At 57.5% G+C, this 17541-nt stretch overlaps 2 protein-coding genes across 4 annotated transcripts in view; both read right to left on the reverse strand.

Moving 5' to 3' along the window:
* Positions 1–544: 544 nt before the first annotated feature.
* EPHX3 (epoxide hydrolase 3) lies at positions 545–9905 on the reverse strand. Its single transcript, XM_082299412.1, has 7 exons — positions 9775–9905; positions 8056–8318; positions 5435–5520; positions 4344–4642; positions 2460–2563; positions 1816–1964; positions 545–852 (listed from the first exon to the last, which is right to left on the reverse strand). Exons 2-7 carry the CDS (start codon positions 8299–8301, stop codon positions 621–623), a joined length of 1116 nt encoding a protein of 371 aa, XP_082155538.1. The 5' UTR covers positions 8302–8318; positions 9775–9905; the 3' UTR covers positions 545–620.
* Positions 9906–12817: 2912 nt separating this feature from the next.
* BRD4 (bromodomain containing 4) overlaps positions 12818–17541 on the reverse strand; it is a 63788-nt gene continuing 59064 nt past the window's right edge. For all 3 annotated transcript variants that reach the window (XM_082299407.1, XM_082299405.1, XM_082299406.1), the window contains exons 21-22: positions 15750–15993; positions 12818–13017 (exon numbers count right to left, since the gene is read on the reverse strand). In XM_082299407.1, the coding sequence (XP_082155533.1) occupies positions 12949–13017; positions 15750–15993 (313 nt within the window). In that variant the 3' untranslated portion in view covers positions 12818–12948. The remainder of the gene's footprint in view (positions 13018–15749; positions 15994–17541) is intronic.

Genomic DNA, 17541 nt, shown 5'->3' on the forward strand with positions numbered 1-17541 from the left:
AAATTCCCACCCAGGACCCACCCCGCACCCAAATCCTCCCCCCCCCGCCGGGACCCCCAAAATCCCTCCCCTACCCCCAAAATCTCCCCTCGCCCCCCCCCCCCCCCCCCAAAAAAAGGCGCCCCCTCCCCCCCATTTTCTGTGTCACCCAAATTTATTTCGGGACGACCCCGCCAGATGTTGGGGGGGGGGGGGAGGAGGGGGTGTCCCCCCATCCAGATGGCGCGACCCAGATGTTGGGGGCCCCCCGTCATTCCCCCACCCCCACGCTGGGGCCTTGTCCAGATGTTGAAGCCTTCGCCCAGATGTTGGGGGAAGGGGGGCGTCCCCCACCCCCATCCTCACCCAGATGTCGGGGTCCCCCTCCAGATGTTGAGGGTGGGGGACCAAAGTCCTCACAATCCAGATGTTGGGGTCCCCCTCCAGATGTTGGGGGGGGGTCCCCTCCCCCACTGGCCGAAGTCCTCACAATCCAGATGTTGGGGTCCCCCACCCCCACCAGGGTCCCCCCCCAGATGTTGGGGTCCCCCCCCACCCCCAGGACCCCTCCAGGTGTGGGGAACAATTCCAGATGTTGAGACCACCCCACCCCACCCCGCCCCGCCCCACTCTGGGCGTGGCTACGGCCCCTCCTTGTCCCCGCCCCCCAGGAACTCTCCAATCAGCTGCGCCAGGGGGCGGGGCCTCTCCTCGGGCAGCCAATGGGAGGCGCCGGGCAGGAGGCGGAGCCGCGCCGGGGGGCGGAGCCAGCGCAGGTGGGCGGGGCCAAGGCGCGGGTCCAGGAAGGCGTCGCGGGACCCCCAGAGCAGCAGCGTGGGGGGAGGGGGCGGCTCCCGGGGCACCGGGGTGTCCCTGGGGGGGACAGAAGGGTCAGGGGGTCACTGGGGGGTCACTGGGGGGTCACTGGGGGGGTCACTGGGGGGACAGGGGTGTCCCTGGGGGCGTCCCAAACCCAACTGGGAGCGTCCGGAATCCAACTGGGAACGTCCCAAACCCAACTGGGGTCATCCCAAACCCAACTGGGAGCATCCCGAACCCAACCAGGAATGTCCCAAACCCAACTGGGAACGTCCCAAACCCAACTGGGGTCATCCCAAACCCAACCGGGAATGTCCCAAACCCAACTGGGAACGTCCCAAACCCAACTGGGGTCATCCCGAACCCAACTGGGAGCATCCCAAACCCAACCGGGAATGTCCCAAACCCAACCGGGAATGTCCCAAACCCAACTGGGGTCATCCCAAACCCAACTGGGAGTGTCCCGAACCCAACTGGGAACGTCCCAAACCCAACTGGGAGCATCCCAAACCCAACCGGGAATGTTCCAAACCCGACTGGGGTCGTCCCAAACCCAACTGGGAACGTCCCAAACCCAACTGGGGGCGTCCCAAACCCAACTGGGAACATCCCAAACCCAACTGGGAACGTCCCAAACCCGACTGGGGTCGTCCCAAACCCAACTGGGAACGTCCCAAACCCAACTGGGGGCGTCCCAAACCCAACTGGGAACATCCCAAACCCAACTGGGAACGTCCCAAACCCAACTGGGGTCATCCCAAACCCAACTGAGGCCAGCCCAAATCCAGCTGGGATCATCCCAAACCCAACTGGGAATATTCCAAACCCAGCTGGGGTCATCCCAAATCCAACTGGGAACGTCCTAAACCCAACTGAGAGCACCCCAAACCCAACTGGGTTCATCCCAAACCCAACTGGGAACACCCAACTGGGACCCACTGCCCCCAGCACCTGACTGGGACCACTCAGCTCCACCCACCCCCCCCCACACCCACGTCCCCGGTGCCCCCCACCCACCGGAAGAGGTTCCGGTAGTAGTGGAGGGGGGGGCTGAGCCCCCCGGGCTGGGACAGCCCGAACAGGTACGAGTCCAGTTCCTGCTCCGAGAGCCGCCACGCCGGGTCCTGGATGCCCGTCTGGACACTGGTCAGGAACGTCCTCACCAGCTGCGGGGACACCGAGGGGGGACACGGGGCTGGGCGGTGCCAGGAGCCCAAAATCGGGGACAAACTGGGGGACACGAGGTGTGGGTGACATCAAACCCCCCAAACTGGGGACAAACTGGGGGACACGAGGTGTGGGTGACATCAAACCACGAAATCGGGGACAAACTGGGGGACACGAGGTCTGGGTGACATCAGACTCCGAAATCAGGGATAAACTGGGGGACACGAGGTGTGGGTGACATCAGACCCCGAAATCGGGGACAAACTGGGGGACACGAGGTGTGGGTGACATCAAACCCCGAAATCGGGGACAAATTGGGGGACACGAGGTGTGGGTGACATCAAACCCCCCAAACTGGGGACCAAGAGGGGACGCGACACTTTGGGGTTGGGCGCCGCCCTTTGGGGTGGCTCCTGAGGGGCTCTTTGGGGTGGGAGGTGGCACTGAGGGGACAGGAGGGGACAGGGAGGGGACAGGGAGGGGACAGGGCTGACCTGGAAGTCGGCCAGGGACAGGAGCAGCTCGGGCAGCCAGGGCAGCTGGAACAGGAAAATGTAACAGGAGCGGAGCAGCTGCGACGGGTGACGGGCGGTGAAACCTGGGGTGGGGACACGGCCACCGCGGGGCCACCGCGGGGCCACCACAGGGTCAGGGACACCACGGGGCCACTGCAGGGCCACAACGGGGTCAGGGTCAGGGACACCACGGGGCCACTGCAGGGCCACCACAGGGTCAGGGACAGGGCCAGGGCCACCATGGGGCCACTGCAGGGTCAGGGACAGGGCCAGGGCCACCATGGGGTCAGGGACGGGGCCACCACAGGGCCACCGTGGGGTCAGGGACAGGGCCACCACGGGGCCACCGTGGGGTCAGGGACAGGGGCAGGGCCACCACGGGGCCACCACGGGGTCACAAACATGGCGGGGCCACCACGGGGTCACAAACATGGCAGGGCCACCAAGAGAGGTGGCACCCAATGGCCATGGCCATGACAGGTGGCACCCAATGGCCACCGACTATGAGAGATGTCACCGCCCACCGTGACCTTGAGAGGTGGCACCCAATGGCTTTGGCCAGGGCAGGTGACACCCAATGGCTGTGGCCACAGCAGGTGACACCCAATGGCTGTGGCCAGGGCAGGTGACACCCAATGGCTGTGGCCAGGGCAGGTGACACCCAATGGTTGTGGCCATGGCAGGTGACACCCAATGGCTTTGGCCACAGCAGGTGACACCCAATGGCTGTGGCCAGGGCAGGTGACACCCAATGGCTTTGGCCACAGCAGGTGACACCCAATGGCTGTGGCCAGGGCAGGTGACACCCAATGGCTTTGGCCAGGGCAGGTGACACCCAATGGCTTTGGCCACAGCAGGTGACACCCAATGGCTTTGGCCAGGGCAGGTGACACCCAATGGCCGTGGCCACAGCAGGTGACACCCAATGGCTGTGGCCAGGGCAGGTGACACCCAATGGCCGTGGCCATGGCAGGTGACACCCGATGGCTTTGGCCAGGGCAGGTGACACCCAATGGTTGTGGCCAGGGCAGGTGACACCCAATGGCTTTGGCCATGGCAGGTGACACCCAATGGCCGTGGCCATGGCAGGTGACACCCAATGGTTGTGGCCAGGGCAGGTGACACCCAATGGCTTTGGCCATGGCAGGTGACACCCAATGGCCGTGGCCATGGCAGGTGACACCCAATGGCTGTGGCCAGGGCAGGTGGCACCCAATGGTTGTGGCCAGGGCAGGTGACACCCAACGGCTTTGGCCAGGGCAGGTGACACCCAATGGCTTTGGCCAGGGCAGGTGACACCCAATGGCCGTGGCCACGGCAGGTGACACCCAATGGCTTTGGCCACAGCAGGTGACACCCAACGGCTTTGGCCAGGGCAGGTGACACCCAATGGCCGTGGCCAGGGCAGGTGACACCCAATGGTTGTGGCCACAGCAGGTGACACCCAATGGCTTTGGCCACAGCAGGTGACACCCAATGGCCGTGGCCATGGCAGGTGACACCCAATGGTTGTGGCCACAGCAGGTGACACCCAATGGCCGTGGCCAGGGCAGGTGACACCCAATGGCCGTGGCCATGGCAGGTGACACCCAATGGCTTTGGCCAGGGCAGGTGACACCCAATGGCTGTGGCCATGGCAGGTGACACCCAATGGCCGTGGCCACGGCAGGTGACACCCAACGGCTGTGGCCACAGCAGGTGACACCCGACGGCTGTGGCCACAGCAGGTGACACCCAGTGGCCTCGGCCACTCAACGTCCGCCAGCGCCACCGACCACGAGCCGCCCCACCACGGCAGCCGGCGTCCCCGATGTCCCCGTGGTGCCACCCCCGTCCCCAGCCGTCCCCAGCCGTCCCGGTCACCTGCCATGACGCCGCGCTGGGGCGCGTCCATCACCACCAGCTTCTCCACCAGCTGCGGGTGGCTCGAGGCCACCTCCCAGGCCAGGACCCCGCCCCAGTCGTGCCCCACCAGGACGCAGCGCGGCGCCCCCGGGGGCGTCCCCAAGGCCTCGATGACCTCGCAGATGTCCCCGAGCAGCAGCTCCAGCCGGTAGCTGTCCCTGCCCGGCGGCTTCTCCGAGTCCCCGTAGCCCCGCAGGTCCAGGGCCACCACGCGGAAGCGGGGGCTGAACTCCTGCATCAGGTGACGCCAGCAGAACCTGGGCACAGCGGGGACAGAGCGAGGGCCGGGGGCGTGGGGACAGCTGGGGACAGCTGGGGGACAGCTGGGGACAGCTGGGCGACATCTGGGGACAGCTGGGGACATCTGGGGAACAGCTGGGGACAGCTGGGGACACAGGGACAGGAGCATGGGGACAGCTGGGGACAGCTGGGGACATGGGGACACAGGGACAGGAGCATGAGGGACACCTGGGGGACATCTGGGGGCACTTGGGGAGACCTGGGAGACCTGAGGGACATCCTGGGGACACCTGGGGACACTTGGGGACACCTGGGGACACCTGGGGACACTTGGGGGACACCTGGGGGACACCTGGGGACACCTGGGGACACTTGGGGGACACTGGGGGACACCTGGGGACATCCTGGGGACACTTGGGGACACCTGGGGACACTTGGGGGACACTTGGGGACACCTGGGGACAGCTGGGGGACACTGGGGGACACCTGGGGACATCCTGGGGACACCTGGGGACACCTGGGGGACACTTGGGGACACCTGGGGACACTTGGGGGACACCTGGGGACACTTGGGGACACTTGGGGACACTTGGGGACACCTGGGGACACTTGGGGACACTTGGGGGACACTTGGGGACACTTGGGGACACCTGGGGACACCTGGGGACACCTGAGGGACACCTGGGGACACCTGGGGACACTGGGGGACACCTGGGGACATCCTGGGGACACCTGGGGACACCTGAGGGACACCTGGGGACACCTGGGGGACACCTGGGGACACTTGGGGACACTTGGGGGACACGCACCAGTTCTGGGGGAAGCCGTGGAGCAGCAGCATCAGGGGGGCGCCGGGGGGACCCCGGGTGACGTAGTGGAGACGCAGCCCCGAGCCCTGGGGGACACCGGGGGGACACCGGGGGGACAAAGGGGACGGGGGGGGTGGGGACAGCCCCAAATCAGCCCCTCCCCCCCGATCTGTCACAGGAGGAGCCACCGGAGCTGTCACCGCTGAGAGTGGCCCCAAATCCCCCCAAAGCCACCCCAAAACCACCCCCAAATCCCCCCAAAGCCACCCCAAAATCCCCCCAAATCCCCCCCAAAATCACCCCAAAATCCCCCCAAAACCCCCCAAAGCCACCCCAAAATCCCCCCAAATCCCCCCCAAAATCCCCCCAAAACCCCCCAAAGCCACCCCAAAATCCCCCCCAAATCCGCCCAAAGCCACCCCAAAACCACCCCCAAATCCCCCCCAAAACCACCCCAAAATCCCCCCCAAACCACCCAAGACCCCCCCAAAATCCCCCCCCGAACCCCTCCAGAACCTTCCAGACCCCCCAAAATCCCCCAGGACCCCCTCCCCCCCTCCGCAGACCCTTCAAAAGCCCCCCCCAGATCCTTCCAGGGTCCCCCAAAATTTCCCCCAGACCCCGCAACCCCCCAGGACCCCCCCAATCCCCCCAGAACCTTCCAGGACCCCCCAGATCCCCCCCAAATCCCCTCAGATTCCCTTCAGAACCTTCCAGGAGCCCCCAAGATCCCCCCTAAATCCCCCCCAATCCCCTCCAGTCCCCCCCAAATCTCCCCAGAACCCCCCAATCCCACCCAGTCCCCTCCAGAACCTTCCAGGACCCCCCAAAATCCCCCCCGAATCCCCCCAGATCCCCTCCAGAACCTTCCAGGACCCCCCCCCAAATCCCCCCAGATCCCCTCCAGAACCTTCCAGGACCCCCCGAATCCCCCCCAAATCCCCCCCAGATCCCCTCCAGAACCTTCCAGGACCCCCCAAAATCCCCCCCGAATCCCCCCAGAACCTTCCAGGACCCCCCAAAATCCCCCCCAAGTCCCCCCAGATCCCCTCCAGAACCTTCCAGGACCCCCCGAATCCCCCCCAGATCCCCTCCAGAACCTTCCAGGACCCCCCCCCAAATCCCCCCAGATCCCCTCCAGAACCTTCCAGGACCCCCCCCCAAAATCCCCCCCAAATCCCCCCAGATCCCCTCCAGAACCTTCCAGGACCCCCCCCAAAATCCCCCCAGATCCCCCCAGAACCTTCCAGGACCCCCCAAAATCCCCCCCAAGTCCCCCCAGATCCCCTCCAGAACCTTCCAGGACCCCCCGAATCCCCCCAGATCCCCTCCAGAACCTTCCAGGACCCCCCCCCAAAATCCCCCCCAAATCCCCCCCAGATCCCCTCCAGAACCTTCCAGGACCCCCCCCCAAAATCCCCCCCAAATCCCCCCAGATCCCCTCCAGAACCTTCCAGGACCCCCCGAATCCCCCCCAAATCCCCCCCAGATCCCCTCCAGAACCTTCCAGGACCCCCCAAAATCCCCCCCGAATCCCCCCAGATCCCCTCCAAATCCCCCAGATCCCCTCCAGAACCTTCCAGGACCCCCCAAACCCCCCCGAATCCCCCCAGATCCCCTCCAGAACCTTCCAGGACCCCCCGAATCCCCCCAGATCCCCTCCAGAACCTTCCAGGACCCCCCGAATCCCCCCAGATCCCCTCCAGAACCTTCCAGGACCCCCCCCAAAATCCCCCCAAAATCCCCCCAGATCCCCTCCAGAACCTTCCAGGACCCCCCCCCAAAATCCCCCCCAAATCCCCCCAGATCCCCTCCAGAACCTTCCAGGACCCCCCGAATCCCCCCCAAATCCCCCCCAGATCCCCTCCAGAACCTTCCAGGACCCCCCAAACCCCCCCGAATCCCCCCCAGATCCCCTCCAGAACCTTCCAGGACCCCCCGAATCCCCCCAGATCCCCTCCAGAACCTTCCAGGACCCCCCCCAAAATCCCCCCCAAATCCCCCCGGATCCCCTCCAGAACCTTCCAGGACCCCCCGAATCCCCCCCAAATCCCCCCCAGATCCCCTCCAGAACCTTCCAGGACCCCCCAAAATCCCCCCCAAATCCCCCCAGATCCCCTCCAGAACCTTCCAGGACCCCCCGAATCCCCCCAGATCCCCTCCAGAACCTTCCAGGACCCCCCCCAAAATCCCCCCCAAATCCCCCCCAGATCCCCTCCAGAACCTTCCAGGACCCCCCAAAATCCCCCCCAAGTCCCCCCAGATCCCCTCCAGAACCTTCCAGGACCCCCCCCCAAAATCCCCCCCAAATCCCCCCGGATCCCCTCCAGAACCTTCCAGGACCCCCCCCAAAATCCCCCCCAAATCCCCCCCAGATCCCCTCCAGAACCTTCCAGGACCCCCCCCAAAATCCCCCCCGAATCCCCCCAGATCCCCTCCAGAACCTTCCAGGACCCCCCGAATCCCCCCAGATCCCCTCCAGAACCTTCCAGGACCCCCCCCCCCAAAATCCCCCCCAAATCCCCCCAGATCCCCTCCAGAACCTTCCAGGACCCCCCAAACCCCCCCGAATCCCCCCAGACCCCCTCCAGAACCTTCCAGGACCCCCGGTGCCCCCGGACCTGCAGCCGCAGGTGCCGGTGCTCCCCGAAGGTGCCATCGGCCAGCCCGGGCGGGGCCGCGGCCCTGCGGTGCCACCCGAAGGTGGCGCGGGGTCCCCGGCGCAGCAGCAGCGCCACCCCCCAGAGGCCGAAGGCCACCCCCGAGGCCACCGCGGCCACCGCGAGTCCCCCCCGGGCCAGGAGCCGCCGCAGGGCCAGCAGGAGCCGCGTCGGGGCCAGCAGCAGCGACAGGAGCCGCGAGGGCATGGGGACAGCGGGGACACCTGGGGGGACATGGAGGTGGCAGTGGCAGGATACCTGGGGGCACCTGGGGGCACCTGGGGGCACTTGGGGACACCTGGGGGCACCTGGGGGCACCTGGGGGCACCTGGGGGATACCTGGGGACACCTGGGGACCACCTGGGACACACCTGGGGATACTTGGGGACACCTGGGGACCACCTGGGACACACCTGGGGGCACCTGGGGGCACCTGGGACACACCTGGGGGATACCTGGGGGCACCTGGGGGCACCTGGGACACACCTGGGGGCAGTGGGGACACCTGGGGGGACATGGAGGTGGCAGTGGCAGGATACCTGGGGACATCTGGGGACCACCTGGGGACACCTGGGGGATACCTGGGGGATACCTGGGGATACCTGGGGACACCTGGGGGACACCTGGGGACACCTGGGGACACCTGGGTGGGACACGGGGGCACCGGGGTGTCCCATCCCCAAGGTGTCCCCTATCACAGGGTGGCCGTGTCACCAAGGTCCCCACGGTGCCCCACTCCCATGGCGGCCCCGTCCGCATCGTGTCCCCCCCTCCCCGTCCCCACCTGGTCCCCGTGGTGTCCCCACAGCCCCCCCGGTGTCCCCACAGCCCCCCCGGTGTCCCCCTGGTGTCCCCCCCGTCCCCACCTTGTCCCCGCGGCCTCGGCGGTGCCGTTCCCGGGATGTGTCACCACCTGTCCTATTTCCCGGGTGCCACTGTCAGGAGTGTCACCATCCCCTGGATGCCACCACCCCCACGGTGTCACCACCCCCACGGTGCCACCACCCCCAGGGTGCCACTGTCAGGGGTGCCACCATCCCCAGGGTGCCACCATCCCCACGGTGTCACCACCCCCACGGTGTCACCATCCCCTGGATGTCACCACCCCCAGGGTGTCACCATCCCCACGGTGCCACCACCCCCACGGTGCCACCATCCCCAGGGTGCCACCATCCCCACGGTGCCACCACCCCCACGGTGCCACCATCCCCACGGTGTCACCACCCCCACGGTGTCGCTGCCCCAGCCCTGAGGCGCCACGTCCGGGGGTGTCCCCATTTCCCGGGGGTCCCTGTCACCGGGGGGTGTCACGACATGGGGGTGTCCCTGTCCCTGGGGTGTCCCTGTCACGGTATCCTTGTCCCCAAGGGGGTGTCACGACATGGGGGTGTCCCTGGGGTGTCCCTGTCGCCGGCCTGTCCCCCCCCTGCTGTCCCCCCCGTCCGGAGCTGTCACGACATTGGGCTGTCCTTGTCGCACGTGCGGGGGGCTCCCAATCCCGACTCCGTCGCGACTCACGGGGTCCCCCCTGCCGTGTCCCACCCCCTGGCGTGTCCCAGTCCCCACCAACCCCGCCCCGATCCCCGCCTCTGTCGCGACACTGCGGTGTCCCCGTCACGCCCGGGGGTGTCCCCGCCACCTCTGTCGAGACGGCGCGGGCGTCCCGCCGCCATCACCGACCTGTCGCGACACCGGGGGGGCTGGGGCGGCGCGGGGGGGCGGCACTGGGGGGGTTCTGTCGCCTCTGTCGCGATCGCGGCGCTGTCGCCGCCCCCTCCCCCCCCTCCCCGCGCCGCTTCCGCCTCGGCAGCGCCGGCCCCGCCCCCGAGCGCTGATTGGGCGGTGGCGGAGCGGGGGGGCGGGGCCTGGCGGGAGCAGCCAATCAGAGCGCGAGGGGCGGGGCGGGGCCGCTTTGGGTGGATTTGGGGCTTTTTTCGGGTTTTCATCTTTTTTTTCTGCTTTTAAAAAAATTTTTGGGGCTCTTTTCGGTTTTGCTCCGTTTATCCTTTTTTAGTTTTCACTTTTTTTGTTGCTTTTGTCTCCTTTTGGGGCCTTTTAGCCTCCCAATTTTATTTTTTTTTAAATTTCGACCTTTTCCGGTTTTTAACCTTCTCCCCCTTTTCTTTCCCATTTTTCCCTCTCCTATTCCCCTTTTCTCTCGTTTTCCTCCTTTTTCTATTTTCGGCTATTTTTAAACCCATTTTTAACTTTTTTTCCCTCATTTTCCCCCTTTCCTTCCCCCCCTTGCCACAAGTTTTTACCATTTCCCCTTTTTTTGGGGGCCGTTTTGGAACATTTTGAAACCTTAAACCGTCATTTTAATCCTAAACCAATTTAAATTATTAAAGGCTAAAATTCATCACCGAAACGATTTTACGAAATTAATTTCGAGATTTGGATGTTTCAAATTTTAAGAATTTAAAAATTCAGTTTGGATTAAAATTCCAATTTCGGTCAAATTCGATTTTAAAACGTCAACATTTTAGAAACGTCCAGAATTTCGATTTTGGTCAATTTTGGGTTGAATTTTAACTTCCCTAAAGTTTCAAAATCAACTTTAAATTTCCGGTTTTAAAACGTCCCAATTTCTGATTTTCAAAAAATCTCCATTTCTGCCAATTCCAACCCAAAAATTCCGGGAATTCCAATTCCTGGAAATCCCTTTCAATTTAAAGATTTCCGGTTTAATTCGGGATTTTTCTCTCTCCCCAGGGGGGGGTCCCGGCCCCTCCCCCCCTTTTCCCCCTCCCCCTCCCCCACCCCTCAAATTTTCCAGGATTTTGGGAATAAAAACGGGGCCGAAAAACCCGAAAATTCCGTTTTTTTGTGTTTTTTATACAAAACCAAACTCGCAGCGCTTTTATTCCACGATCGGCAAAACCCCGGCGCGGGAATTCCGGGAATTCCGGGGGAAAAAACCTCGGGATTGGCACCGACGGGGACCCAAACCCAAATAAAATTAATTAATTATTAATAATTAATAAAACCCCGGGTGGGGAAGGCGAGGGGGGGAGGGGGATTGGGGAGAATTCCCGGGATTTTGGGCAAAAGGGAATTTATATAAAATAAAATAAAAAAAAAAAAAAGGAAAAAATTAAAATGGGCGAAAAATGGGGAAAAAAGTGGGAATAATAAAAAAATTCCGAGCGGGCGGCGATTTTGGGGGGAAAAGGGGGGAAATTGGGGAAGAGGGGGAGGGGAGGGAGGGGAAAAAGGAGGGAAAAGGGAAATAAAGAGGGAAAAATGTAAAAAATTCAGGAATATATAAAAAATGGGGGGGAAAAGGGGGAAAAGGAGGGAAATGGGGAAAAAAAAGGGAATTTTGAAGGAAAAACTAAAAAAAAAAAAAGGAAAAATAAAAAGGAAAAAGGGAAAATGAAAAAGGAATTTAAGGAAAAAATAGAAATAAAATTAAAGGGGAAAAGGGGGAAAAAGGAAAAAAGGGGGAAAGGGAAAATTAAAAAAAGGAGGGGGAGAAGAGGGAAAAAAATGGGGAAAAGAAAAGAAAAAGGGGGAAAAGGGAAAAGAAGGAGAAAAAAGGAAAAAAAGAGCAGAGAAAATTAGGAAAAATCAGGGAAAAAATAAAGAAAAGCAAGGGGAAAAATCAGGGGAAAAAATCAGAAAAAAAGAAAAATCAGGGAAAAAAAATAAAAAGGGAAGGAAAACCAGGGAAAAAATCAAGGGAAAATTTGGGGAATATGGGGAAAAATCAGGGAAGAAAACAGGAGAAAAAAAAGGGGAAAAAGGAAAAAAAATGGGCAAAAAGGGAAAAAATTGGGAAAAAAAGGAGAAAAAAATCAGGAAAAAACGAGAAAAAATAGGGGAAAAAAAAGAGAAAATCAGGGGAAAAAGGAGGAAAAATTGGGGAAAAGAGGAAAAATTGGGAAAAAAGGAGGAAAAATCAGGGAAAAAAGGAGGAAAAAATCGGGAAAAAAGGAGGGAAAATTGGGAAAAAAAAAAAGGAAAAAATCGGGAAAAAAAGGAGAAACTCAGGGAAAATAAAAAGGGAATTTTTTGGCAAGGAAGGAAATGAAAAATGAAGGAAAAAGGAAAAAAAGGGCAAAGGAGGAAAAATTCCAGGAGGAAAAGAGGGAAAAGCGAAGGGGGGGGAAGTCCCTGAGGCAGCGGGTGGGGGAGGGGCCGGGCCCCTCCCCCCATCACCCCTCCCCCCCCAAATTCCTCCCCAAAAAGCCCCAAATCCGCCCCAATCCAGCCCAAAAAAATGGGAATTTTCCCCCATTTTTTCCTTGTTGCCGTCGCCGGAAAAAACCAAACCGAACCCCAAAAAACCCCCCCCCCCAAAAAAATCCAAAATCGGTGAAAAAAACCCCGAAAAAAACGACAAAAAAAATGAAAAAAAAAAAAAAAAAAGGGAAATTAAAAATCCCGGGAATTCCCGGGAATTCTCGTGGGGGTTTTTTGTTGTCGTCGTTTTTGGTGTGAAAAAGAGGGAAAAAAGAGGAAAACAAAAAAAAAGGTGGAATTCCGGGGTAAGGCAGCCCCGCCCCCGCTCCCATTCCCGAATTTTTTCCAACATTTAACGGAGAGTCCGAACTTTTTTCTTTTTTCCTGTGTTTTTGTTGGATTTTTTGTTGTTTTTTGTGTTTTTTTTTTTTTTGCCAGGAAAAAAAGGGAAAAGAGAAAAAAAAAAAAAGGATTTTTTTCTTTTTTTTTTTCTTTTTTTTTTTTTTGGTGTTTTTCCACTTTTTTTTTGTTGTTTTGGCTTTTTTTTTTTTTTTGTTTTGTTTCCTTTTGTGGTTTTTTGTTGGTTTTTTTTTTTTTCTTTTTTTTTTTTGGGAAAAGAGTCAAATTCCCGGCCGGAATTTGGGCCGGGATCTGCCGGAATCGCCTCTCCTAGAAAAGGTTCTCCTCGAAAATCGCCAGGAGGTCGCTCTGGAAGTTCATGTCGATCGTCGCCGCCATCTGCAAAAAAACGGGGAAAAATTGGGAAAAATTCCGGGAATTTTGGGCATTTTTTCCAGATTTTTCGGGAATTTTTAACCTGGTTTTTTTGGAATTTTTTTCCGGATTTTTTGGGGATTTTTTCCGGATTTTTTTGGGATTTTTAACCTGATTTTTTGGCAATTTTTTCCGGATTTTTTTTGGATTTTTAACCTGATTTTTTTGGGATTTTTTCCGGATTTTTTGGGAATTTTTTCTGGATTTTTTTTGAATTTTTAACCTGGGTTTTTTTGGAATTTTTTTCCTGATTTTTTGGGATTTTTTTTCCGGATTTTTTTGGGATTTTTAACCTGATTTTTTGGCAATGTTTTTCCGGATTTTTTGGGAATTTTTTCTGGATTTTTAACCTGATGTTTTGGAATTTTTTTCCTGATTTTTTTGGAATTTTTTTCCGGATTTTTTGGGGATTTTTAACCTGATTTTTTGGCCATTTTTTCCGGATTTTTTGGGAATTTTTTCCGGATTTTTTGGGGATTTTTAACCTGATTTTTTGGGGATTTTTAACCTGATTTTTTGGGGATTTTTTTCCGGATTTTTTGGGGATTTTTAACCTGATTTTTTGGAATTTTTTTCCTGATTTTTTTGGAATTTTTTCCGGATTTTTTTGGGATTTTTAACCTGATTTTTTGGAATTTTTTTCCTGATTTTTTTGGAATTTTTTCCGGATTTTTTGGGGATTTTTAACCTGATTTTTTGGATTTTTTTTCCTGATTTTTTTGGCAATTTTTTCCGGATTTTTTGGGGATTTTTAACCTGATTTTTTGGATTTTTTTTCCTGATTTTTTTGGCAATTTTTTCCGGATTTTTTGGGGATTTTTAAATTGATTTTTTGGCAATTTTTCCGGATTTTTTGGGGATTTTTAACCTGATTTTTTGGCAATTTTTTCCGGATTTTTTGGGATTTTTTCCGGATTTTTAACCTGATTTTTTGGCAATTTTTCCCAGATTTTTTTTGGATTTTTAACCTGATTTTTTGGGGATTTTTTCCCCCGTTTTTTAGGAGTTTCTGGCCTATTTTTGTTTTTTTTTTTGGCTGTTCCCAGGGGTTTTCTTGGCAGAGGATCCCTGAAATCCCCAAAATTTCTCATTTTTAGGAATTTTTGGTGTTCCCAGGATTTTTTTCAGAATTCATGGGAATTTTTAGAACGTTTTTCCAAATTCTCTTTTTATTATTATTTTTAAGGCGTTTTTCCCATTTTTGATGGTTTTTTGGCCGTTCCCAAGGGGAGTTTTTGGCAGAGCATCCTCAGCATCCCACAGAATTCTCATTTTTAGGAATTTCTGGGCTTGCCAGGATTTTTTTCAGCATTCCCAGGAATTTTTAAAACCTTTTTCCGAATTTTCTTTTATTTATTATTATTTTTAAGGAGTTTTTCCCATTTTTGATGTTTTTTTGGCCGTTCCCAGGGTTTTTTTTGGCAGAGGACCCTCAGCATCCCAGAGAATTCTCATTTTCAGGAATTTCTGGGGTTCCCAGGATGTTTTTTTTCAGCATTCCCAGGATTTTAAAACCATGTTCCTGATTTTTTTTGCGTTTTCATTATTTTTAAGGAGTTTTTCCCATTTTTTGGGGTTTTTCCAGCCGTTCCCAGAGGGTTTGGGGCAGAGGATTCCCGGAATTCCCAAGGATTTCCCATTCTGACCCATTTTTGGTGTTCCCAGAATTCTTTTCAGCATTCCCAGGATTTTTATTTTAACTTCCCAGTGATTTTTAAGGAGATTTTCCCACTTTTTGGGTGTTTTGGGGCCATTCCCACCCTTTTTTTTTTGGGAGCAGCTCCAGGGTTTTCTTGGATTTTGGTTTTTTTTTGGCTTTCCCAGGAATTTTTTGGGAATATTTCTCCCACTTCCCACGGGGTTTTTTGGGGACATTTCACACAATTTTAGGCCTTTCCCGGGAATTTTTCTCCCATTTCCCACGGGATTTTTTGGGGATATTTCACACAATTTCAGGCTTTTCCCAGGGATTTTTGGGGAGTTTTTCTCCCACTTCCCATGGGATTTTTTGGGGACATTTCAGACAATTTTAGGCCTTTCCTAGGAATTTCTGGAGATTTTTTTGGGGATATTTCACACAATTTCAGGCCTTTCCCAGGAATTTTTTTGGGATTTTTTCTCCCACTTCCCATGGGATTTTTTGGGGATATTTCACACAATTTTAGGCATTTCCCAGGGATTTCTGGGGATTTTTTGGGGACATTTCACACAATTTTAGGCATTTCCCAGGGATTTCTGGAGATTTTTTTGGGGACATTTCACACAATTTCAGGCTTTTCCCAGGGATTTTTGGGGAGTTTTTCTCCCATTTCCCACGGGATTTTTTGGGGATATTTCAGACAATTTTAGGCCTTTCCCAGGGATTTTTGAGGAATTTTTGAGGACATTTCACACAATTTTAGGCCTTTCCCAAGGAATTTTTGGGGATTTTTTCTCCCACTTCCCACGGGAATTTCTGAGGACATTTCACACAATTCTACACCTTTCCCAGGGATTTTTGGGGAATTTTTGGGGACATTTCACACAACTTCAGGCCTTCCCACGGATTTCTGGGCATTTTTTTGGGCACGTTTCACACCATTTTACTCCATTCCCCGGCGTTTTTCTCCCCCCCCTTTCCCGGCGTTCTTTTGGGGCGATTCCTCGGCGTTTTGGGGCACGACCCCCCCGGGCGCCGTTTTTAACCCTTCCCTCACCGCTTCCCGGCGCCGCCGCTCCTGCTCCCTCTTCCGGGCCATCTCCCGCTGCTGGTCCAGCATGGACTGGGAGCTCTGGGAGCTCTGGGGCTGCGGCGGCGCCGCCGACGCCGACACCGGCACCGGCACCGGCACCGCGCCCGGCCCGGGCCCCGGCGGCGGCGGCTGCTGCTGCTCCTGGCGCCGCCGAACCTCCTCGTGCACCCGGCGCGCCTGCTCCAGCGCCTCCTCGTCCTCGCGGCTCCTGCGGAGTGACCACAGTGACCACAGTGACCACAGGGACACCACGAGTGACCACAGGGACACCACGAGTGACCACAGTGACCAGGAACCCCCCCGCGCCTGCTCCAGCGCCTCCTCGTCCTCGCGGCTCCTGCGGAGTGACCACAGTGACCAGAGTGACCACGAGTGACCACAGGGACACCACGAGTGACCACAGGGACACCACGAGTGACCACAGGGACCAGGGACCCCCCCGCGCCTGCTCCAGCGCCTCCTCGTCCTCGCGGCTCCTGCGGAGTGACCACAGTGACCACAGTGACCAGGAGTGACCACAGGGACACCACGAGTGACCACAGTGACCACAGTGACACCACGAGTGACCACAGTGACACCACGAGTGACCACAGGGACCAGGGACCCCCCCACGCCTGCTCCAGCGCCTCCTCGTCCTCGCGGCTCCTGCGGAGTGACCACAGTGACCAGAGTGACCACAGGGACACCACGAGTGACCACAGGGACACCAGGACTGACCAGAGTGACCACGAGTGACCAGGAGTGACCACAGGGACACCACGAGTGACCACAGGGACCACAGGGACACCAGGAGTGACCACATTGACCACGAGTGACCAGGAGTGACCACAGGGACCAGGGACCCCCCCCGCGCCTGCTCCAGCGCCTCCTTGTCCTCGCGGCTCCTGCGGAGTGACCAGAGTGACCAGAGTGACCAGGAGTGACCACAGGGACACCACGAGTGACCACAGGGACCACAGGGACACCAGGAGTGACCACAGGGACCAGGGACCCCCCCGCGCCTGCTCCAGCGCCTCCTCGTCCTCGCGGCTCCTGCAGAGTGACCACAGGGACACCAGGAGTGACCACAGGGACCACAGTGACCACAGGGACACCAGGACTGACCAGAGTGACCACGAGTGACCAGGAGTGACCACAGGGACAGCAGGAGTGACCACAGTGACCACAGGGACACCAGGAGTGACCACAGGGACACCAGGAGTGACCACAGGGACCACAGTGACCACAGGAGTGACCACAGGGACCACAGTGACCACAGGGACACCACGAGTGACCACAGTGACCACAGGGACACCAGGAGTGACCACAGTGACCAGGGACCCCCCCGCGCCTGCTCCAGCGCCTCCTCGTCCTCGCGGCTCCTGCGGAGTGACCACAGTGACCAGAGTGACCACAGGGACACCACGAGTGACCACAGTGACCAGAGTGACCACAGGGACACCAGGAGTGACCACAGTGACCAGGGACCCCCCCGCGCCTGCTCCAGCGCCTCCTCGTCCTCGTGGCTCCTGCGGAGTGACCACAGGGACACCAGGAGTGACCACAGGGACACCACGAGTGACCACAGTGACCACAGGGACACCAGGAGTGACCACAGTGACCAGGGACCCCCCCACGCCTGCTCCAGCGCCTCCTCGTCCTCGCGGCTCCTGCGGAGTGACCACAGTGACCAGAGTGACCACAGGGACACCAGGAGTGACCACAGGGACCACGAGAGACCACAGGGACCAGGAGTGACCACAAGTGACCACAGTAA

The sequence above is a fragment of the Coloeus monedula genome (genome assembly GCF_965178545.1).
Source record: "Coloeus monedula genome assembly, chromosome: 31".
Taxonomy (NCBI): Eukaryota; Metazoa; Chordata; class Aves; order Passeriformes; family Corvidae; genus Coloeus; species Coloeus monedula.